This window comes from Thamnophis sirtalis, unplaced genomic scaffold (assembly GCF_051295495.1).
Source record: "Thamnophis sirtalis isolate CommonGarterSnake01/CBP01778 unplaced genomic scaffold, rThaSir2_p1.2 scaffold_3, whole genome shotgun sequence".
NCBI lineage: Eukaryota > Metazoa > Chordata > Lepidosauria > Squamata > Natricidae > Thamnophis > Thamnophis sirtalis.
The window spans coordinates 53736933-53748629 of record NW_028261383.1 but is presented as its reverse complement, the minus strand read 5'-3'; the positions used below and the strand labels follow the sequence as shown (position 1 = coordinate 53748629).

Here is an 11697-nt window from a genome sequence, read left to right as displayed (position 1 = left end):
TTTTGAATGTTTTAAAAGTTACTTTGTACTTTTTGGAAGCAAAAGAGACAAGTTAGAGGAAGATTTAAACTATTAAGAAGAACAAATTATAAACTTCAGTAGTATATTTTTAAAGTTGGGGAAAATAATTTAAAAAGTCATTTTAATTTGAATTATTATTGTTTCATCTCAGCATAATTACAAAATATTTCCCATAGTAACAAAAATCTTTTTCTATTAATATATTTTTTTGCAATTTTTGACAATTATCCAGTGTTCTTGTCCATGCAGACAATTCTGCCCAAGCAGATTTGTAGGTGCAATACAGCAACTACATGCATTAACAAGACACTGGATTAGTATGAACAAACTCTGCTCCAGAACTGGTTTTAATGCAATAAATAGCAACAGCATGAAAAAAAAATGAAGATTAGAATTCAATTGTCATATTTTAATTGGGGGTTTATCAACATGATAGAGATGTAGATGTGACAGACTCTGAAAGTTAAACCTTGATATTCAGAACACCCAGAATTAAACTATTTGAAATTCAATGATATATCTAGACATACAAATTGTTTTTAAAAAGAAAAGTAATTTTAGAGAAAATTCTGTAGAATATTATTTATCAGACTTTTAAAATGACCCATAGCCAAGCAAGATCCTATCAATATAGAAGAACACAGATAATTTATGAAATCAATCTATAAAGAATTGTAGATTACATGTACCTGTCAAAATAAATTTATTTAGTAAAGAAAGCAGCATTTAAAGTCTTCAAGATTTCATGATTAAAATGGTGAAAATGCAGAATTTCATTCATTTATTTAAATAAAAGATTAACAAATTGGTGAACTGATAACTTTCAGATTTTCACCACACTCAGAATCTTGTCCTTTGCTATCTAGTAGCAACGTCTGGCATTCATTACATTAAGAGTGATGACACTAAGAGGAATGAATGATAATTGTTCCTTCAATTTTATAGAAATGTAAATCAGTACATTCAGGTAAAAAAAAATGTTATGTGTTACCAAAACATTATCATAAGGGAAAGAATGCTATGAACTTTCACAAAACCTAAAAGCATAGCATGTTTTACTTGTGGTTTATTTATCTGATAAAAAGGCAGTCTTGTATGTCCACTATACTGGGATTTTTCTCTTTTTTCTGTCTGCCTTTTGCCTGCCCCATTCTCTAGACACCTGTCCTAGTTGGCAAGGAACATAAAGTTTATGCTTTGTTGTGGTTATCTAGCATCTAGCTATTCTAGCTATCTTTCTTCTTCAGTGGGAATTAGAGTGAACCACAATGCAAAGGTTGAGTTATAAGTGATTTTTCTTTTCTTGAAGCATTGTAATGCATTGTGCATAGTACAGCAAATTTAGGCCTGAAGGAGAAGGCAGGCTTCATTAAATACCTGTGGGAATATTTTCCATGTCCAAATAGACACACACATATACACATACCCCTGGAAAAATGGACTGAAGCTAAAAGAATTCATTGTGCATTCTTGTCAACTTATACAATCAATTTGAAATCAGTTACTGACAATTATGACCATCTGGCCTGAAACATTCCAAACTATATATTTATGCAATGATAATGTCATCAATAGCATTTCATAGCAGAGAGGGGCGGGGGGGAGAAATCAGTATCTACATCATATATTAACTTTAAAAAAGTCTATAAAACACTAAATATATAATAAAAATATGCATATAAGGACATATGTAAACTGCTTTGGTAACATCGTATTACAGATGTTTTCAGTGCATTGCAGAGTTTCCAAGGAAACTTCAGACAAAGATATATTTGCTTTGAGAAAGTACTGTATAATGCCATTCCTAGAGAAGCATAAAACATTTTTTCCAGTAGTAAGATGTACTTGAACAACAATATTACTTAGTACTGGGTGGCTTCAAAACAACTAGCTAAATGTTGCTTAGTTATATTATAAACAGGAAGTCCTTTCAGTATTTTTTGTCATAAACTTGATCTTGCTGTGAGGGAAATCATTATTGTGCTGATGGCTGACAACGTACAAGCATTTGAAGTTGAAGCTCCTGACCCTCTTGCATATGCATCTAAGAGAAGAAAGAAATCAAGATGTTTAAAATATCACAGCTTATCCTGAACAAATGAATGGAACTTCTGCCTCAGATGTCATACACACATTTCCACACAGCTGTTTCAGATAAAATGCTTTTATGTGAAGACTGCAAAACATGCATATTGTGTCTAAAAGGGACAAGATTATTTCAAGCTTCCACTGCTACCGTTTTTCATCCTAATTAAGGAACAGCTTGTATAGCTTTCCATTATTATTATTTTTTGTCATTTTCACTATCTTCATTCTATAAGGTAAAGAAAGTTTGCAGTCAGTCTTTTGATTTCAAGGTGACATCACATGGTTTTTCTAGCAGCATTGTGAAAAATAGTTTATTCCTACTTTTCTCTCAGAAGTACAGTATTTTCCAGCATATAGGATGGCTTTTTAACTCCAAAAAATTATTTAAAAAATCAGGGGTCGTCTTATATGCCAGATATACCAAAAAACCAAAACAAAAGAAAAAGCAATGCTGCCAAGCAAAAAGCCACGCCGCCACCAGCACAGACGCCAGCCTTTCAATTTATAACCTCGGCGCTCCTTGCCTGGGCTGGATGGATAAGTGCTGGGATGTTTTAATAAGGTCTGGCTGGAGGTCTGGAGGAGGATGGCACTAAGCTCAAACTACGAAAGTCCGGCAACGCGGAGGCCTTCAGCTGACTCACGGGCGCCTGAAAGTAGGGGATGGTCTCATACACCCAGTTGCTTTATACGGCAGAATATACAGTAATTGCATGGATAAAGTCTTCATAATCTTTCATACATGACCTATATTTTTCATAGATCTGATGAAAATATTTCTAGTTCACAAAGACTTATCAATGAATTAGGGAATTTCAAAATACAACAAGACTGCTCATTATTATGACAACAAATCTATTGAGTAAGGAAGTAGCTCATTGTGCACAATTGAATACCTTCAGAGTCCCTTGTTGGAGGAAAAAGAGGCAGTGACTATGAAGGATCCTATTTCATTTTAATTTACTTCTGGCAGTATTATTTTAGATACTCTTTTATTTTCCCTAAAATGGGCAATATTCTGTTCTTGTACGTTACATCTCACACCAAAAACCAAAAGAATGTAGTTATCAATTTCATCAATTTTATGTACTATGATTTTTAATGACATTCACATGTAAAATTGTAATGCAAAGTAATTATGTTTTAATACAATAGTTGGAGCTGTTTCATATCTGTATTGCTTCCAGCAAGAAGATACTGTCTTATGTTAATCCCTACCAACTAGCTTTGAAACTATGCTACATCTATGGAACACAAAGATACTATCTTATTTTAATCCCTACCAATTGAGTTCTAAAACTATGCTACATCTATGGAACACTTCTGAGTTCTCTAGAAGCCTACAGATTTATTCCAGGACAGTCTGAAGTCAAAATCTGATGAGGAACAACAATAGCTCTACTTGTTCAGGCATCTTTTAAGTCAAAGCCATTTAGCACTTTAAAGCCATTGGAGATAAAACAGATTTTATCTCTTTAGTCAGTTGCAAAAGTAAAAAGCAAAAAGTTAGAAATATGTTTTTTTTAACTTATATGCTTTATACTTAGGTAAACCAATACCATAAACAAAATATTCTTACTTGTTATCTTTGGAATTCGAATCTGTTCACTGCTGTTGCCATCCCCTCCATCACTGATTGGCTTTATTTCTATGATATAATCTTCATCAAAGGGTAATGAAAGCTCGACAGATGTTTTGTTTGTCTCTATAATAGACATACTGTTTTGTCTATTCCATCTATAGAACACCTGCAACATATATTTGCGTAAAAAGAATTACACTGTGAAAGAAATAATTTCTTTTTCTAGGCACAAAGCATCTTATGTTCTCTAATGTAAATGACTTGTTTTAGAGGGAATTATGTCTTCCTGTAGTTTAGAAGAAACTTCTGACGCATGCTTTTATTTCTTAAAGCTGTTCTTATCTTCATTTAGCTTTGAGAGGTCAGGAGTTGCAGGAAACATCCCTCATCTTTTGAATTTTGTTTGGGTTGCTTCCATGACATAAAGTTGAGACTAGTTTAGGCAACTTTATTTTGTATTTTTGTAGGATTTGTACTTGCTGCACAAACTACCAAATGCTAATTCCTGTTTTTCAATAATATTTTAATGCCGCTGAGACATAAGGGCCCACGACGTTCCTAGATATTTTTAGTGGCAATTAATTAATTTAATAAGGGGCATGGCGGCAACACTGGATTTATCTGGCCATGAGACCTAAATATCACATGATGGACTTCTGTTACTTGCCCCAACTTCTATTAAACTAGCAGTTCAAAAAGCATGTGAATGCAAGTAGATAAATAGGTATCACTTTGGTGGGAAGATAACTGCATGATTTTATGAGATTTTTTTGCAATTAATTCACATTAACTGTACAAATAACCATGTTTTCCTGCCCATTACCTACTTTGTATCCTTTCACTTCAGATTCATTATTTTGTGCTTTAACTTGATCCCAGTTCAGTATAATCTTAGAGTCTGATGAATTCCATATAATGTTTCCAGGAGGCTGACTTGGAGCTGAATTCAAAACATAGAAGTTCGACTATTATTAAGAAGCAACATTTTTCTTACATAACATAGATTTGTCTGTAATATATGTGAGGTGCTCTAAATCGAAGATGTATATTTTACAACGAATAGACAAATGTATGTATTAAAATTCATCAGCACATCCAACATGACACAGATGTATAGTAAAACAGAATTGAACCACAATTCTGTAAACTGATGACAGTTGCTAGCAGGCCGTGTTCTGAACAGAAAACAAATATTTATTTTCCCAGGTCAGCTTTTAATTTTCCGTGTCACAATTATAAAATTAAGGCTGAATAAATAGCAGCACTCACAGAAGTATAATCAATTAAAATACAGGTAGTGCTAATTGAATGACTGCTCAAAATTATGATGATGCTGAACGAGGAGGACTTAAGGATGGATCATTGCAGAGTGGCAACTATTATAGTGTGCCACAATCATGTAATCGCCATTTGCAAACTTCACTGCTGGCTTTCAACAAGCAGCAACATTAGGGAAGCGGATAGGAGATTGCAAATGGTAATCATGTGACCACAGGATGTGGCAACTGGGCAGATTCATCTAATGATGGCAGCTAGGATTGCTGGAACTGTGATTGTAGACAGACAGCATGATCACATGATGTTGCACTTAATAACTGAATTGTTTAGCAACACAGTTGCTGGTCCCAATAAGCCTTGTTAAGAGAGGACAATCTTACATTGAAATAAAAATCTTGTGTTCCCCCATGCACCATACTCACGTGGCTTTTTGGTTGTCACATTGACTATGGCACTGGATGGTCCCATCCCTGCTGTGTTGTAAGCTTTGACAGCCAAATGGTACAAAGCACTGCTCTTCAAGTTGGTGATTTTTGCAAAAGTCTGATTGGTCATAGTTTTCATTCTTCCAGCCTGCTCTTCTTTATCTCCATGTTTCCAATATCTAACCTATGCACACATATTTAAATGTATCCTTATTTGAAATCTACAGCTATATAAGTTTAAACCATCTGCATTACAATTCCAAATAGATGAAAGTTTCCCTGAAATGTGTGTTTAAATTTTAAAGAAATCCACATTATGTAAGTTAAAATTGATGCTGCTACATTTATAATTGATAAAATACCAATTGCTAAAATTCATTTCTTTTTAACATTGTTATTATTATTTTTATTAACTTAATAGAAAGTTAATTGTTTCCTTGGGGCAGATCTATTTTTGGCCAATTAGTCCCACCATTTCAATGTTTATAAACCCTAGGTAAGCAAGGAACTTCCTTTCCATATTACTTGGATTCTTGATGGATGGTTGAAATTAGGGATAAACACTTTTGATTTTATATCAAACAAGATATGTGCTCTTAATACCTTTACTACCAAGAGGTTTTGCTGTAATTCAATTTTTATAGAATAATACAACTTTAATATAAACAATAAAGGCACATTAGTTATTGAAGAATTTATTTTTAGTACTTGCTTAGCACTTTCTAAATCTTCATAGGGCCTGTACAGTAGTGGCCAAAATTGTGGAAACCTTTTGGGAAAAGTGTATTTTTGAATTTTCATGGTTATTTACACTACTTTTTTGGGAGTAGTACCATAAATTATATATTGATGGAAAGATAATTTAATCAAAAATGGAATGCAACAGAGTTTGCTTAATTATCTGTATTCTATGAAAAGTTATAGCCAAATATAGCCAGCAACAAAATCCAGTTAATAGAAGCAATCATTCAAACTTGGTTTCACATTATAACAGCTGCAGAACTAAAAGACTTGGTTCACTCCATGGGAAGATGTTGTAAGGCCATAATTAACACAAAAGATTACCCAACTAAGTATTAACTGATATGGTGATAATTTTTGTATATCTCATTTTTTTCTACAAGTTTCACTTTTCTTCTTTATAGCTGGTATTCTAATAGCAAATCCTTTATAAAAGTTATTGCATTACATTCTTGATTAAATTATCTTTCTATTGATACATAATTTTATGGTACTGCTCCCCCAAAAATGTTGTTATTAGCCATCAAACCTCAAAAGTACAGTACACTTTTTCCAAAAAGTTCCACAATTTTAGCCACTACTGTATATCTGGAAGCAGCAGCCATTCTAAATATTTATTTCATGCATGAAGAAAATAATCCCTTTCTAGAAAATGTTAAACCAACAACTTTCTTGTCTATATCACTTGATGTTCTGTTTAAGTGCTTGTTTCCAAGATAATGTACTCTCTACTGGACATAAAAGTAAAATTTCCCATTTTAACTTCTAGTTTATTTTATTTTAATCTAGTTAAAAATAATATTTGTTTAGTGTTCCTGTGAGCATGAGAAGAAAAATAACATTTGTAGTATAGTACACAACACAGGATTTAGACAATATGTTACATAGTTCAAGGAATTTGTGGAGGTAGCAAATGGCTGATTATTTATGCAATTATTGAAACTTCCATAAATGCAGCCATATGGCCCCGAAACTGATTGATAGCAATTAGATTTGTATTTCATTTATTATTATTTCTTCATGCATTAAAAACCAATAAACATAAGCCACCACAACCTGAATGAAAATGTAATACACCTACCTCGTAGCCCTGTATCCTTCCTTTGCTCTGGGTCTCTGGCAGCAAAGACCAAAAGACTTCTATATCTGAAGCAGAAAGACTTTTGGCAAAGACATTGGTGGGAGCTCTGGTGGGTTCTAAAAATAGCACAATAATTAGCTGTAGTGTCATGACATCTATAAATACTACTAATTTTGGAATCCATTAAGATAAAATCAGGTACAGATGGCCTTAGGCTACCTAAGAACCTGGTTTACTCAGAACTCTGAAAATTGTGCTTATGCCCAGCACCCAGTCATATAGAACAGGGGTTTTTGGGTTGTTTTCAGGCCATTTTTCGAGCTGATTTTGGACAGAAAAATGCCTGAAAAACTGCCTGGAAACAGACTGAAAAACAGCCTACTTTATGGGCATTTTTCAGACCATTTTTCACCCCAAAAAACAGCTGAAAATGGCCTGAAAAAGGCTGTTTTGGGGGCTGTCCCCAGGCTGCTTTTCAGGCCATTTTCAGGCTGATTTTAGCTCACAAAATGGCCTGGAAAATGCCCACAAAACAGGCCGTTGTCAGGCTGTTTTTCCAGCCAAAATCACGCCGAAAAAAGCCTGAAAAACAGCCTGAAAACATGGCCATTTTTCCACCCTCCGGGCCCGTTTCTAAAGTCCCATTTTTTGCTTTCTCAGAGGCCCTGCACTTACCTGGCATCCAAAATGGGCCCTGTGGAGACACCTGGGAGGGGCGCTACAGGGTGGGTGGGGCCAGCCAGTCCTTACAACTACTGGTTCAGCGAACCAGATGTAAAATTAGCATCCGGTTCTCTCAAACCAGTCTGAACTGGCTGAATTCCACTTCTGGTATAGATCCTATGATTGAATTCATAGGTGTTTATGAAACTATGTGTGGCTATAGAAACAAACAAAAAATGGCAAACTGAAAGAGGAGCTAGTGTTTAGTTCTTAAGAGTCATGTTGTGACTCTTTGGGACTCCAAGCATCAAGGATAACAGGCCCTTCTGCCTACACTGTCTCCTGGAGTTTGCCTAAATTCATATTCATTGTGGTGATGATACCTCTCATCCTCTGCCATCTCTTTTTTTCCTTTTTCCTTTAATCTTTCCCAACATCAGAGTCTTTTCCAATGAATCCTCTATTCTCATTGGGTGGCCGAAGTATTTTAAGTTTCAGCATCTTTCCTTCCAAAGAATAGTCAGGGTTGATTTCTTTCAGGAAGAGGAGCTAGTAAGCCCTGATTATTTTCAGCTTTCAGATCTTTTGAACATGATTGTAATCAGGCTGAGCTAGGCTGACGGTTTTTAAGTCTGACTGCCAACTGATCTTCAGAATTTTAGGCAAAACCTGACTTTGGCTTTAGACAAACTCAAGGGTATTGAGTTTGAGATTAATTTGAAACTCTGTATTTGAGATTAATTTGAAACTCTGGTGATTAGATTCAGGTCTTTAAAGACTGTACTTGCACAGATTATGATTTACAGCTGAGTATGATTATCTCCATTGTGGGGATTATCCAATTATGTTCAAAAAATCAAGTAAGATTTTATTGCTAAAATTAATTTAGAGTAAAATGTACTGCTGTAGTGAGATAAGGGAATAGTTTATAATTAGACAAGATTAATTCGTGCTAAATTTCAGTACCATTCTTCAGAGAATAAATGCTCAACAGACATTAATTATACATATCTGTTTATATGTACACACATACATACACATAAAATAGGGTTAGCAATTATCAAAAGGCTTTACAAAACATTATCACAATCCTAATATAATTTCAGAATAGGTTTAAATTTAATATGCAAACATGCTACTGCATGTGCTGCCAACACTGATAATAGTGCCATTAAGCATTAAAATGAGAAATTAACATTTTAATTTGTGAAAATATTTTGACCCAAAAGGTCCTCTTAAACCTCTCAATGAGCAGTGTAACATAATGCATGTCTCAAATGAATTATCTCATTCTTCAAACAAAATGTCACCATGATTAATATTAATTTACACGAGAATGAAACCTAAAATTGGGTACATGCCATTTCTTAGCAGCATATGTGGACATTAACAATAAGAGGGACACAAGGCCATTTTGAAAACAACCAGCTTATCATATACTGCCAGATTATTTGGCTATGCTTACCTTCATCGGCTGAATAAACAACCGTGATAAAGCTGAAAGGACCTTCTCCTTTGTTGTTGTACACTCCAACTTTAACTTCGTACGGTGAAAATGGAGGTAAACTCTCATTCCGAAACACATATTTGGAGGCATCTGGTGAAACCACTACAGTCTGCATCCAGCTTATTGTGCCAACTGGTCGGAAGGCAACAACATAGCCAAAACCACCTCCATTCTGTAACTCTTCTGGCACTGTCTAAACCAAGAGAGAATAGAATAGAATATAGCTTTATTATGGTCATAGACCAGCAATAGACATCACTTTTTATAATATATTTAAAAATAGTACTGACATTAATATTGGATAATAACATCCCTGTTAAGAAAATACATGTTCTCAAACTGTTATGATCACTCCCTATTTTACGTGGGTGGAAAGCCAATAAGTATGTGAGTAAATATAATGTTCCAAAAATTGTTAGAGATATTTCCAAAAAGTGGTCCAAGTTGACAGCTATAATTCTGTTACCGATTTTTTTCTTAAATCAAGAGAAGAAACATGGAAACATGTTCATGAATAGCTTGTGTTTGTTAAGAGGCACAGTAACACTTATCCCAGAAAAAAATAATAGAACTAAGTAGTTCACCATGGAACACTTTTTCCTGGCAAAGGAAATAAGCACTCAATTTTAAAGGCATCCTATGTTTTATTGCTAATTTGTTTCAGACCGTTCATGTCCTTTTAATAGTCTATTTGCTTTTTGAAAAGCCTTTAGTCCCAAAATAGTATAAGTTAGAAGAACAAACTATACTTATAAACATTACAGACAGTTAGTAATCAAGGCCGACACATCTAACAGCCATCTGCAAAGAAATAATTGTAAGTTTATTGTCTTCCATAAATGCACTAACTGTGGTTTGATCTAAGTAAAGGTTATACTCAAGAATCAAATAAACTGCTTATGCAGATGGAAGATTACTTTCTGCTTTATATAGCAGCTACAATTCTTGACAACAATAGCTGAATAACATCCTTCTTTAGCTCCGAGTCACAAATGTGAGAAAGGCTTCTATTATAGCATTTTTGAAGCAGAATAATAAAAGAGCTTTAGCAATTTCTTACGTTTTTCTAAAAGCATCTTGGTGGAGCTTAGAAATGTTTCTGGTGCTTTAGCATTATTATGAATGGAAACTTTACACCTTAGCCCCCCCCCCCCCAAAAAAAATTTCTATCAGTTATATTCTCATTCTCATGAAGTATATGCTAGTTATTTTTGGTATGAAGATCTACTGTACATAATCAAGATTGGCTGAACTATTAGGCAGAAGATGGCATTTAATTTTGTTGTACGAGGTGCAATGACACTAAACTAAACTAAACTGAAGGGGAAAACCACTTTAGGATAATAGATTATGAAAAATATCAATCATCAACTCTACTTTAGCCTTTGTGCTGTCTATATCAATTGTCCTGCATTTCTGGGAATTCTGGAAGTTGAAATCTGCATAGCTAAAGTTACTAAAGTTGAGAAAGTTTGGTCTACCCAATAAATTTATACCACAGAATGTAAGAGGAGAGTATGCCACCTTGTTCTTTGTCTCAGTATAGTGTTCACCCTGTCTTTCTACAGCCTTGATCTAGGAAGGACTAGTAAGTAACAAGTTATCTTGTCATTTTACAGCATGATTAATCCTGTAAACAAGGAATAGTCAATAGATTTTCTGGAATTCCATGAGGTTCAATCAAAATGTGAAAACTTGAAAGCAGATGGCAGAAAATGGAAGATGAATAAAGTGTACCATTTAAGATTAACACAGTGTTGGCTATTGTGGCATATGACATGGCAGACTGACATGATCATCCAATATTTGGTGTAGGATACTGCTTTTTTATTCTTTTATTCTTTTGGTAGCCCCTCTACCAAAAGGGTGATTATGTTAGCCCTAAGAGTGAAGACCTAATTCTATGAATTACACAAGGATCAAACTTCACCCAACTTGGAAATATAGACCTCAATATTTTGATGGTTATCTTTAAGCATCACTTGGGATTTTTTGTTTAATTGGATAGCACATAAGCCTGCTCTTTATATCATTAAGAGAAAAAGCCAACAGCCTTGGCTTCTTCACCCTGCTGATAAGGTTGCCGAGATTATTACTTGTAATCAGCTAAGACTTCTGCTTAAAATGTTTTGTTTTGTGGGTGGGATCATGGGATGTAACAAGTTTTACTTTGGACTTTATATGATTGGACAGTTAGGATTCTTGTGCTCATTTTTGAGCTCACAGTGAAACAGCTAGCAATATATTTTCTGCTGTGTTGTATTATATCTGAAAGCTTTTCTGAGTTGCAGTGGCTGGTAAGTGTCACTAG

General features: G+C 34.4%; 1 protein-coding gene across 4 annotated transcripts in view; it reads right to left on the bottom strand.

Annotated features, from left to right (window-relative positions):
• Positions 1–1624: 1624 nt before the first annotated feature.
• The window catches only part of LOC106554500 (contactin-4), a 566498-nt gene continuing 556425 nt past the window's right edge, over positions 1625–11697 (bottom strand). For all 4 annotated transcript variants that reach the window (XM_087708901.1, XM_087708899.1, XM_087708897.1 and 1 more), the window contains 6 exons: positions 9345–9579; positions 7217–7332; positions 5392–5578; positions 4519–4631; positions 3689–3857; positions 1625–2065 (listed from right to left, as the gene is read on the bottom strand). In XM_087708901.1, the coding sequence (XP_087565027.1) occupies positions 1965–2065; positions 3689–3857; positions 4519–4631; positions 5392–5578; positions 7217–7332; positions 9345–9579 (921 nt within the window). In that variant the 3' untranslated portion in view covers positions 1625–1964. The remainder of the gene's footprint in view (positions 2066–3688; positions 3858–4518; positions 4632–5391; positions 5579–7216; positions 7333–9344; positions 9580–11697) is intronic.